This window comes from Juglans microcarpa x Juglans regia, chromosome 2D, assembly GCF_004785595.1.
Source record: "Juglans microcarpa x Juglans regia isolate MS1-56 chromosome 2D, Jm3101_v1.0, whole genome shotgun sequence".
In the NCBI taxonomy this organism is placed as follows: Eukaryota; Viridiplantae; Streptophyta; class Magnoliopsida; order Fagales; family Juglandaceae; genus Juglans; species Juglans microcarpa x Juglans regia.
In genome coordinates, this window is record NC_054596.1 from 5,293,852 (window position 1) to 5,306,397 (window position 12,546).

Below are 12,546 nucleotides of genomic sequence, written 5' to 3' on the forward strand. Positions count from 1 at the left end.
GATGCACCCTTTACTCTCTCTCTCTCTCTCTCTCTTTTTTCCCCCATTCTGGCTAAGCTTTGTTTGCTGTTCAAAACTTCAAAGCAGTTGGAATTCTTCACAAGGAATTCTCTTTTAGGGGGTACTCGCCACATCGCAGCTTTGTGGATGGTGTCGAACTGTCGGTACAATTCCTATATATTACACCCCGATTTTAGTAATTAAAAAAGAGAAATAATTTATATAAAAACTAAATATATATAAGCCTTTTTAAACCCACCTTGAAAAAGCGAGAGGTATCCACGACTTTAGCTCTTTACCAGGCATTCAAATAAGCTTTAACTCGAAAATTACACCCAAGACAATTGCTGCAAGCAATGCAAAACACAAACAATACTATGTTCATGAGGCTCTTCTTTTTCGTTAAAGCTCTCCTTATTCAATAACTATGCACAATAGCACAATGCAGTACTCCCCTTCTTTAACCTATGTGATGCAAAAGTCAAGGAATAAAGAGAGCTTATGGAGGCTCTGAGTATCCCAGGACGCGTAATATGACTCCATCAATCTCGTGATAACAATAAATACATGTTTCATTATAAATCATTTTCCTAACGCAAATATAACCTTGCTATGCAGCAAATGAAGCACAAATCCCAAAAAAGGAAGGGAAAAAAGCAGCCAAGCGTCACTTCAGTTCTTGTGCTGAAGTCTGCCACTTTCTGAACCAGCGTAAGGATCAATTGTGACATTTATAACAGCAGGTTTCCTGGCAGAGAAGGATTCCGATAGGGCGGACTTGAGCTCTTCAGGGGTCGCAACAAGATAACCTTTGCCTCCAAAAGCTTCGATTACTTTGTGATATGCTGCACCAGGGACTAAGGAAGTGGGTGCAGGATCATCTTTATAAGGCCCATCAATTTCTTCAGGGCTCCTCCGGTCACCACCATATACTCCACCATTATTAAATACTATCACAACCACAGGCAACTGGTATCGAACCAATGTCTGCAGACGTCAATAAAAGATACACCACATTAATTTATTTATACAATACAACTAACAAGTACAGAAACCACGAACAGACTAACATAATATGGTATTAATAAGAAGATTTTTTTTTATAAGTAATAAGAGATTTCTTAATGCAAGTAAATAGGTATAACTCAAATACACAGAAAGTATACAAGCCGAAACACTTAAATACAAGCTATGAACTAGGAACTAGTAAAGTCTGAAAGAAAAACATTTAAATTATCCACATTCAATACAAGAAGAAGATATAAATAATGTTATGTTTGAATGAGAGATTTTGAGATGAGATTTTAATTGAAAGTAATTTGGAAATTTTGATGTTCATTTCCCTCCTTTGGGATTTTCAAGCATCCAAATCCCAACTTCAAATTTCATGGTGAATATGTCATTCTACACAAACTCCACCAACATTACCACCCCCATACCACCTTCACACTGCCCCGTGGGTGCCATCAACACCATGGTTAGCACTGTCATTTTCCTCTTTTGGGATTTTCAAGCATCCAAACCCAACTTCAAGTTTCATGGTGAATATGTCACTCTACACAAACTCCACCAACATTACCACCCCCATACCACCTTCACACTGCCATCACCACCATGGTTGGCATTGCCACTCCCACCACCACCAACACCATGGTCACCACCACTATTACCATCAGCATCACAACTACTAACCAATAACACCCCTTCTACCTTTTTTTTTTTTTTTTTTCCTTCTTTCAATCAGACTACAGGTAAGGTAACTAAATCCTCTTTGATAGTTTCATTAGTTCAAATGCACTCGGTGGTCTTGAGCCCATGATCCACCCTATCCTCAACCCTGTTCTTTATGGTTTGGAGTACTTTTTTTTGGTGTGTCGGGCGGGCGAGCATGGCTAATAGCCAAATCATACCAACAGCATACAGAGCACACTTCCCTTTCAGATCTTGAGACTAAGGATGGTCAAATCTTCTACCAGGAAACATACCAGCAATGTATGGAGCAACTCCTTCCCCCCTTAGATGAGTATGGGATTTACTCAAAGAAGGTAGGAAAAAGGCCCTCAAAATCTGACAACTACCATCTTTTGTCCTTCCTAGTCCTTGTAGCCATTCTAGGAAGCATTCGGATGTCTACACCAATTCCCGCAAGGAAGCGAAGCTTGACATCACAAGTAAGTGACCAATGCAAACAGATTGAAAACTGTCCTCAAGGTTCTCGGTACATCAATAAGTTAACGAAGTTGGAATTTTATTCCCCCACAAATGGGAAACCCAAGAAGCCTTTTCAATTTTTTCACCATTACACAGAGAACATCGAAAATGAGGCAAACCAATCATATCAACTAAGCAATGACAACAGCATAAACAGGAAACCCAATAAGCCTTTTCAATTCATTTCCCACTGAGAAAATCCGAATTGTTGAATCTAAATGAGGCAAGCCAAACAGATCAACTAAGCAATGACAACAGCATAAGCAAGAAACCTAATAAGCCTTTTCTGTTCAGTTTTTTTGCCACAGAACATCCAAAATATCAAATCCAAATTAGGCAAACAAAATGATCAACTAAGTGATGACGGTGCCTTTGTCTGTCATTCAAGAAATGCCTCCGCACTTTTCTTTTCTCAGACTAAAATAAGTGTGCTTAATCTTCTCAGGGAATGAAAACAGACGAATGCACCAGAATTCTCGACTGGAGAACATAACAAAAAGTAATGGCAAGAATAAAACAGGACTTAAAAGGCCCTTGGAATCTGACAACCACTGTCAGTCCTCTACTCTCCTATAATTCCTATTCTCATAACTACTTAGAGAACAAAATAAGTAAAAGATATCCATGGTTCCAGCTCATTCTAATCTCCACCAACATCAGGTCCCAACAATGAGAAGCAAATTTTTAATGTGAACTACCAAAGCCTTATACCATCTGAGCAGAAAACAGTGATAGTTTTTTTTCTCTATTTGAGAAGAAATCTTTATTGATAAGCGCAAAGGCGGAACCCAAGTGCACAGTGAGTATATAAGAGAGACACCTATCTAGAAGGAAAAAAAGAATGATGCTAAAGATACAAACAGCAATAGAATCTTGTTCTCAGATGAACACTCACGAGACCATCAACAAAACCAAAATGGAACTCGCTTACACTGCAGAGGTCTAACTAGGCTTTGAAATTCTTCAAACACAAAGGTAATCCCCTCTTATGTCTTAATAGGAAAATACTCTGTTGCTACCCCAACCATTACAACTCAGATATTATGATACTAATGACGTCCAAAAAGAATCCATTTTCCAAAACCATATTCTTGGAAAGACTATCAAATTACACAATGGAGTCATGATAAAAAAAAAAAAAATGGAGCAACTGAGGCAAATGGCAACATCAATGCAGCAGAGAACACAACGATAGAGAGATCTAATGATCTACTCCCAATTTTAATAATATTACCATCCCCTAATTAAACTTCTTCCTACATCCGGGATGGTTCTCAATATTTCAAGATCCAAATCTAAATAGCTTTATTTACTTATTTTTTATTGGCACCAGGTGTCTGGTACTAAACTGACAGCTTTATTTAATTAATATACAGTGGGTTCCCACCCTTCTTCGTTGGTTTTACTCTAAGAATGCATCAATAATGTAACCAGCATCCCATCAATGCTATGATGAAAAACCACTACAATGGTGCCAAATATGGAACTTTCAGCGCATTCACTTCTTTAACCAGACACCAGCATTACGCACCTCATACCCGTATTTGATTCAGGTGAGAAATCCAAAATGCAAAAGATTCCATCGGCCCCACATGAAAATTCATGTTCTATATCTCCACCTATAATGTCAATTAGCATCAACATAGACTTCAACTTATGCTAGCAGCCAAGTTCTATGATCGTGCGGCCATTAGTTACCCACTCTATAGAGGCTTACTAATGTTTGTCAGTCATGAGAACCATGTTGGCCTCTGCTATGACTGAAAAGCCATGGCCAATTTTAACTAATGACCAAAAGGAACCAAATGGTCTGTGAGCGTGAGCTAATTCGGCCAAACATCAGCCAAACAAACAGCAACAATGAACAAGTGAACCAACAAACTACTTAAGAGCAGCCATTTGTTCCTACAACGTGTGAAGAAATAAAAAGTTGAAAAAATGCTTATTGGTGGTGGCAACTTGTCTGCCATCACCAATAAGCATTTTACAGGGGGAGAGCGAGAGAGTACCTCAACTTCGATTGCACTAAACCCAAATCCAGAATCCCCTTCGACCGCAACCACCAGCCTACCCGGCGAAGCCACCGCAGCCGCAATACAATAACCTAAACCAACCCCCATTGTCCCCCAAGTCCCAGCATCCAACCTAGTCCTCGGCTCCGTCTGAATCAACACTGCTCGCCCAAGATCCATCGTATTCGCCCCTTCCGAAACCAATATCGGTGCAGGACTCCCTACTCCCAATATCGCATCCCTTATAATCCTCAACGGCGTATAGAAATTAAACGGCACCACAACCTTCCCCAATTGCGCCTCCATTCTCACCACATTGTCCTTCACTTTCTTCGCTACTTCCTGAACCCAAGGATGCGACCTCCCCAAACAAAAAGGGTCGTCCTTGATCACACTATTAATCAATTTCAGAACCTGTTTCGCATCTCCAACTAAACCCACACTCGGTTTCCTCAACTCAATCTCTTCGTTACTTATATCCACCAATACGAACTTAACGTCTTTGGACCACTTGGGTGGCTCCCCAAAATGCAATAACCAATTCAGTCTAGCACCAACAACAAGCGCGACGTCGCACTTGCCAATGGCCAACGATCTAGCCGCCGTCAACGCCAGCTCGTGCGTATCCGGTAATAACCCTTTCCCCATTGGAGTCGGTAGGAACGGGATTCCAGTGGTTTCTACTAGCCTCTTCAGTTCGTCCTCTGCTCGTGAAAATGCCGCTCCTTTTCCAAACACAATTAACGGTCTCTTAGCATTTCTAAGCAAAGACACCGTTTTCTCAATATCGGAAACTGGTGGGACCGGGATTTCTTCGCGCTTTATAGAGCTCTCTGCCGCAGCTAATAAAGTTTCAGCTTCAGAGCTGGAGATGGTCTGGTGTAATACGTCGGACGGGAGGTCCAGATAGCAACCACCGGGCCGACCTGAGATGGCATGGTGGAGGACTTGGGCCACAACATTTGGGATTTCGGAGATGTGCTTTGCTTTTGCAGAGAACTTAGAGAAGTGTTTGACGGCTTCGATCTGATCGAGCTCCTGGAAGTCGCCACGGCCGATGTCCGATTGGTCGCAGGAGCCAGAGATCATGATCATCGGCCAAACGTTGGCCATGGAATTGGCAAGGCCAGGGAGGCCGTGGACGCAGCCTGGACCGGATACGGTGAGAAGAACACCGGGGCGGCCGGTGAGGTAGCCGAAGGAGGAAGCGGCATAACCGGCGGATTGCTCGTTGTGGAAGGCGATGAAACGGATGCCAAGGGTAACGGCACGGTTGGCGAAGGGGGTGACGGGGATGCCGACCACGCCGAACATGTGGTCCACACCAAAGCGAGCGAGGGACTTGGCGGCTAGGATGTTGCCGTCTATTAAGGATTTGGTGGTGGTGAGGTCTGATTCCGCCATGGGAGAATTTGTTTGTTCCGACGATTGTTTAGAAGGATTAGAGAAAAGTGCAGTGGGTGATGACTGTTGAAGGATGTCTGCACTGCGTATGATTTTGTAGGCGACGGAAGTTACAACGATTTTGCTACTCTTTATTTTTAATAACATTTCCTAACATAACATATTTCAAATACTTTTATATATATATATATTATTTAAATAGATAATGGTTTAACATGTGCCAAAATTTAAGATAAAAAATAATATTATAACATATATTAAAGTTTAAATGATAAATCTAAAATTAATAAGTAACATTATATCAAAACAATAAAAATAACGATTTAAAAAGATTAAGAAGAATTAGGGAAAGGAGAAAGAAGAGAAGTTGGATTGCAATTATCAAAATGAATTATTGATGTACAAGGACTGTGGAGAGAATAAAGTTAACGTGGGGAGGTGACGGCGAACTCGTGGCCAACTGGCAAACGCAAACAGAAATGGCAAAGTTGGAAACGCATCAGTATCCATCCTGAGACATTTTTTTCCATCTACAGATTTGGGTGGGTACGTCAGGTGAAACGTCGGTTTTGCCCTTAGTCGTTACAAAATTTGGTTTTGGGAAATCCTTGGACCCAACCGCCATGTAATAAAGGCTGGACACGTTGCCAAAGGAGCTTTTCAGAAAAGCGACGTGGGACGGAGGGATTCGTCAATATAGGGCCATTTAATTTTACGAAAACGTGTTATATCAATATAATAAGGTCGGAAATGCATTTTTTTAAAAAAAATAACAAAGGAATTTTCAATTTGACATTTTATGTGTATCGGCTGTCGTGGATCCCAGCAAGACACTAGATTGTGTGTACGCGTAATTTAACAACATTTTTAAAACATGTATTGGACTTGACTAGTCTTGACTTAAGGAGTAAGAGTATTACTATACTTACCGAAAAAACATTCCGAATTTACTTTCCGAACAGTATATTTTCTTTTCTTTTATTTTCTTTTTTTTTCATATATTTTTTTAATCATCATAAACATTTTTAAAAAAATAAAAAAATTCACAACATCATTAAAAAAATATTTTCTTAATCACTAAGCAAAAAAAAAAAAAAAAAAACCTCATTCGGGACACTTTTTGGTTGTGTTTGGATGTTAAAGTGAGTTGAGTTGAATTGAGTTAAGATGATAAAATATTGTTAGAATATTATTTTTTAATATTATTATTATTTTAAAATTTGAAAAAGTTGAATTATTTATATATTTTGTATTGAGATTTAAAAAAATTATAATGATGAATCGAGATGAATTGAAAAGATTAATAATTCCAAATGAAGCCATGTCCCGAATTCGGGAGGTTTAGCATTTCTCGAGGAGTAATAAGAGGTTGTGTGTCCACGGAGCCATATGTCCAACTATCCAATCTTAAGGAGTAATATTATTAATTTGTATTTCTCGGAAGTTACGCTACATTGTTCAAATATATTATCGTATTTTTTTTTTATTATTATTATTGCTTGAGAATCCATATAATGTTTTTGGCGGGTGGTATTTTTGGATACCTTTTCATTTAAGCGTGCCGTTAAAGGAATACGGATGTGTTTCGGCCAATCAAGCTAGTTTAGGTACGTAAATATAATCAAATTGAATAGTTATATTGAACAAAAAATTAAAAAAATTAGAGTAAAGCCAAACTCTGGCTGGAAAAAAGGTTTAACGAGCAAAATTGTTTCGAACTCAAAGAGGACCCAAAAAACTGCTGTCTCTCGTCCGGCCCGACCGTCCGGCTGGTTTGGCTCTCGAACAGGGTTTTTTTAAACTTTTGAGTATCCGCAATTACGGAAACCTTCACCACCCTTGACCAAGCTCACTCGACAATGCCCCTACCATCAATTACTCCAAAAGTTTAAATAGGAACATACATACATACATACATACATACATACACACTAAAATTGTGATATGGAGGATCCACTCAATTGTCCTTCCAACATTAGGAAGCCTCAACCACATAAAAGAAACATTGGTTGTCAGCGATACATTCAGCAAATATTGATAATTAAACCCCAAAACTAGCAAGGCCAAATTTGATGAAAACCACTGTGAACCCAGGATTTCTTTCTTTGACCCCAACACAACTGAAGATTCAATTTGAAACACAGCAATCAGCTTAATACAATAGGATTTAACAATCTATGGTCAAACTGAACCCTAGAAGTTCAACCACCACCTCATAAACTCCTTCACATTGTTGTCAAGTTAACGCAATCAAAATGCCTCCAAAATGAAACCACCGTTAATACCTTGAATGAGAAAATCCAAGAGGTCAGGGACTGGAAGTAGTTTCTGTGATTGCATTATTTACTGCCCCTGCCCATCTGAAGGATGAGGATCAGGTGAAGCAGGCAATTCTTCATTTCCATCAGTCTCAGAAGGATGATCAGGTGGAGGTGGTTGTTCTCTACTTTCGCTGTCCTCTGGGTGGAAATTGATGGGGAACTTTGTGACCCTCGGTTTATCAGATAAAATGTTTCTTTGAACCCTATCAATTAAGACCTTCGATGGAGGTTCCTCTCTCAGCTGCTCATCATCGTAATCGTTGTTGACATAGTAGCCCACCCGGATAAACTCTTGACCCAGATAAGAGCATGTTAACAGAAGCACCGTCACACCAATGATATCTTCTTCACGAATTTTTGATGGATCCGGCGGGTCTGCCTGCAAATGTCCAACAGAAGAATAGATCAAAGTTGATTCTATATGCAATTCAAATGCAAAAATCTAATAAAAAAGAGGCGGTACAAGGTGCCAGGGAAGATTGCCTGTAAAACAAATCGATAGTTCCCCACATTGACAGGCCCGACAAGTACACTCTCTAATAGTTGGTCATAAGTCTCATCCTCTGCAGACCCCACATAGATGAGTTTCCATTCCAAATCTGTACCAAGACAACAAAACGATATTTGTTACTCTTAGATAAACAGCAAATAAGTCAACAAAGACTAATTAAAGAGCTCACACAATGGAACAAACAAAGATTGAACAAGATTGGGACATGACCTCTTTACCTCTTTTTTTATGCTCAATTGTATTCTCTTTAGATTAAGAAAAGGAAGACAAGACACGTTGAAGTATAACTGTGAGAGAGGTGTTCGAAGTTAAGCCATTCTACAAGGTTTTAGTCCCCCAAGACAACGTTACTTTTCCACAGAAGACCATTGGCAGGAGCAAGGCTTATTTGAGAGCACAATATTGGATCATCTTCTACTCCATTGAAATGTAGCTAGCACAATATTGCAAGCTGTTTTTAGTCTCTATGAGGTAGGTTTGGTGGTGCCTAGATAGGTAGTAGATATGATATCATGCTGGAAGGGGCAGGATGGTAGCAACCACAGAGATCAGTGAAAAGTGATCCCAAATTTCTTGTATGGTGCCTACGGAGAAAAGAAATGAACGAAGTCGGAAAAAAAAAAAAAAAAAAAGACAATTGAAGATCTCAAGGTTTTCTTTTTTAATGTGTAGCACCTTTGGATGGAAACCAATCTATGTCTCTCTAGCTCTAACTTCCAGATTTTCCTGCACTTTTCGTTCTCCAACTTGGTGCATCTGATGTATCCCCGTGTACCTCGACTAAGTCGTCTAATTTTTTTCTTTGATCATTAATAAAAGTTACCTTACTTGTGTTACACAAGTCCGGCATTTTACTGAGTAAAAACATGTTACGTTTACACGGTCCCCACGTGCCTCGTCATAATAATAAAAAAACATGTGTAAAACAAATCCTCAACAGGTACCCATTCTTCAAATGCAGAACATCTAGCATAATGATAAGAGGCTCAAAAAGACACCTAGTGGTCTCATAATTTTTAGCATTTGTACACCATCAGTAAACCATGTTCATTGGCCATTGCCTCAAGACACTTCATCGTCTCATACAAAACCATAAGCATTTGGGATTTACTTCTCACTCCAAAATCAAAACAAGATTCCAAACCCTAGCTAAAAATCCAGACCATATCACAAATAGGGGCAAAAACAAAGAGCATCGATACACAATAGCAAATCCCATATCTCAGAAGTTTAATAAGATACAATTATGACATTGCAGACCCTACCCAGCTGTTTGGGTGCGGATAAATCAATGGGAAAGAAATAGAGAACTTACTCAAAAAAAGGAATCAAACCCGATAAATTAAAGATTTCATTTTCCACGTCTACGACAGATTAAAGATGCATTCAAGCTTCCTTTATTTTCGCGAAATTTGTAACCAGTCAAGCAGAGAGAGAACCCTAACCGGAATCAACCAAATTTAAAAAAGAAGAAAATAATGACACAGAGAGAGAGAGAGAGAGAGAGAGAGAGAGTGTACCGTCTTTGAGAGGGGTCAAGCACTCGTAGGAGATCTCGAACTGAAAGGGGGTCAAGAAGGAGGCAGGATTGTCGAGGACGGTAACGTTGGTGATATTCACAGCACTCATAGTTGTTTAAAATGGGAGGAAAGCGCGGAGCTCTCATGCAGCTGGTCCACGTGCGGCTGTATGGGAACCCTACCTTCCAGAACCTTCATCCGACCTCAGAGTAAAAACCCTAACGAGAAATCAAAAAACACAAAACGGGAACCTCAACAACACTACACCACGCCAGCCAACACCTTTACTATCTGAAAAATTTTAAATTTAAAATTTGTTCACTTTATGGGGTAAAACAATTCGAATTTTAAAACCGAACCAAAGTACCAAAAGGACTTCCCTTTTCTCTTAGCCTTTAAATAAAGCAAAAATTTATATGAAATTTGGGGGATACTCACCGGGATTGTGCGGAGGTTTTACCGGCGACAGCCGGTTGCGAGATTTGGCGGGAGTTTGTATGGAAATTGAGGTTACGAAAACGGTCGGTTCTCTGACAGACACCGCGTGCGTGCGTGCGTGGTGGCGGGAAGAAAGATAGAAAGATCAAAGATAGATAGATTAGATAGAATTTAGGGCTGAAACTGAGAGGAGTAAACTCCAGGTCCAGTATCCATGGAGAACAATTTGCACATGACCTGAGGAGGGATAATCTTTTCTCTCTCTCTCTCTCTTTTTCTTTTTTAAATGATATTTGTAACAGTAATTGTGAAAGTAGTTCAATCCTTTTAAAAAAATAAATAAATACGATATCCACATAAAAAAAAAATTTAATAATAAATATCATTTTTTTCAAAACGATTATATAGAAGTTACACACTCTACAATTATATAAAGCATAAACTAGTATTAGTTTCTCTATATGCAACTTTAAAATCACTTTTTTTAAAGATTGATTTTGTATATTAAGAAAAACTCTCACATTAAATTATACATCTTTGAACCAAATAATAATAAAATATTATTATTTTTTATTTTGTCTTAAAATTATTATTTTTATATATTTTACAATTAGTACCATGTGCTCAAAAATACCAATTCCATATAGTTAAATATTACCGATTTCATATATCAAAATGATCAATTTTATCAATAAATATCAATATGTGCTAAAAAACATTTTGTATCAACTTAATACAAATTTCTTATATCAAAATCATCTTAATACAAATTCCACAAAGTTGATTTTAATGGGTATGAAAGAGAAAAAAAAGTAAAATAATGTTGAGAGTGAATAGTATTTCTTCAAATTTAATTTGAAGAAATACTATTCATAGCTATGCAAAATTTTGAAGATGCATAATCCAATGTAAACTAGTTTAAAGAGATATTATACAAATATGAATATGAATATAAAGATGCATAAGCTATTGCCAATAACTCTTTATTTTATGCCACATGTATGCAATAGATATAAGAATTCAAAGTCATAGTAGGCATGGATAGAGTAATAATTAATAGGAAAAATCTAATAGTAAGCGATTATGCGTACTAATACGCGCACCCTTTCAATATAATTGGTCAGAAAGTAGACTTTATTGAAAACATTATTAATTTGAATTTAGAATATGAAGGCAACAACATTAATACGCAGATTGGTACGCAAATTTACTTGTACATAACAAAATTCTAACTAATAAGAGTTTAATAGTTGGGTCCAACTTATAGCCCAAAGCCATCATCTCTTTTATTAGTATGAGTTTTGTAGAATAAGCCATCATCTCTTTTATTAGTATGAGTTTTGTTGAATACGATTGTAATTGTTAGTTATAATTGTAATTGTGGCTTTATGTTTATCGTTAGAGTAAGTCGTTTGTGTCCCAAGAGTAGAACATAGAAGTCGTATATGTAGTAGAATGACAGACTTGTAATGGCATCCAGAATCTAAATATCGATTATTTTCTATTTTGCTCTCACCCTCTCTTCTATTAGAGCCTAGGTCAACCTTGAATCTGATCATTTTTTTTACATTTTCTTTCATATTTTCTAGTTATCCAAACACTACCCATCATGTGTGTTTCATTTTATGTCCTTTTTTTTTTCTTTTCTTGTCTATTTCTCCTCTGTCTTTCCTGCAAAATAAAATGGAAAAGAAAATTTTCAGTCTTATATTAGTGAATAGAGCACATCAAATAAAGTGCTTATATAATATAATTTAATTTGAAAGATAAATTTTAAAATTTAAATCTTATAAATCAAATCTTACTATTTAAGTTATATGAATAGTGTGCTCTGCACCAATTTAAAAATATAATAACCGAAATTAAAAGAAAAGAAAAACCATCTGCCGCCCTCTTAGCTTTCGTTACGCAGAAGTAGGAACATTCAAAATTTATATATTATTTGGAAGGCTAAAAATAAGTAGCAAAAGAGATGGCTAGACTCCAATCTTATCTAACGGTGCATACAAAATTTCAGCTGCATCATACCCTGTGCACCATACATTCAACTTCTTTTGTTTTAACTATACATTCAACTTCTTTTGTTTTAAGTTTTAACTATACATTCAACTATTTTGAAATACAAAAGC

General features: G+C 37.7%; 2 protein-coding genes and 1 long non-coding RNA gene across 7 annotated transcripts; 1 reads left to right on the plus strand and 2 right to left on the minus strand.

The window, feature by feature from the left end:
* Positions 1 to 403: 403 nt before the first annotated feature.
* Positions 404 to 5,719, minus strand: LOC121248801 (2-hydroxyacyl-CoA lyase). 2 transcript variants are annotated; one of them, XM_041147380.1, is made up of 3 exons: positions 4,221 to 5,719; positions 592 to 987; positions 404 to 458 (listed from the first exon to the last, which is right to left on the minus strand). In XM_041147380.1, exons 1-2 carry the CDS (start codon positions 5,625 to 5,627, stop codon positions 673 to 675), a joined length of 1,722 nt encoding a protein of 573 aa, XP_041003314.1. In that variant the 5' UTR covers positions 5,628 to 5,719; the 3' UTR covers positions 404 to 458; positions 592 to 672. The 2 variants fall into 2 exon arrangements, with proteins under 2 accessions (XP_041003314.1, XP_041003315.1); XM_041147381.1 differs by having other exon boundaries at positions 436 to 465; positions 596 to 987.
* Positions 5,720 to 7,581: 1,862 nt separating this feature from the next.
* Positions 7,582 to 10,654, minus strand: LOC121248802 (histone chaperone ASF1B). 4 transcript variants are annotated; one of them, XM_041147385.1, is made up of 4 exons: positions 10,418 to 10,654; positions 9,980 to 10,171; positions 8,432 to 8,547; positions 7,582 to 8,327 (listed from the first exon to the last, which is right to left on the minus strand). In XM_041147385.1, the coding sequence occupies exons 2-4, from the start codon at positions 10,086 to 10,088 to the stop codon at positions 7,971 to 7,973; spliced, it is 582 nt and encodes a 193-aa protein (XP_041003319.1). In that variant the 5' UTR covers positions 10,089 to 10,171; positions 10,418 to 10,654; the 3' UTR covers positions 7,582 to 7,970. The 4 variants fall into 4 exon arrangements, with proteins under 4 accessions (XP_041003319.1, XP_041003318.1, XP_041003316.1 ...); XM_041147384.1 differs by having other exon boundaries at positions 9,980 to 10,270; positions 10,418 to 10,653; XM_041147382.1 differs by having other exon boundaries at positions 9,980 to 10,197; positions 10,418 to 10,652.
* Positions 10,655 to 12,309: 1,655 nt separating this feature from the next.
* On the plus strand, positions 12,310 to 12,539 carry LOC121248804. The gene is made up of 2 exons (XR_005937514.1): positions 12,310 to 12,473; positions 12,509 to 12,539. It is a non-coding gene; the product is annotated as an uncharacterized LOC121248804 (long non-coding RNA).
* Positions 12,540 to 12,546: the final 7 nt, after the last annotated feature.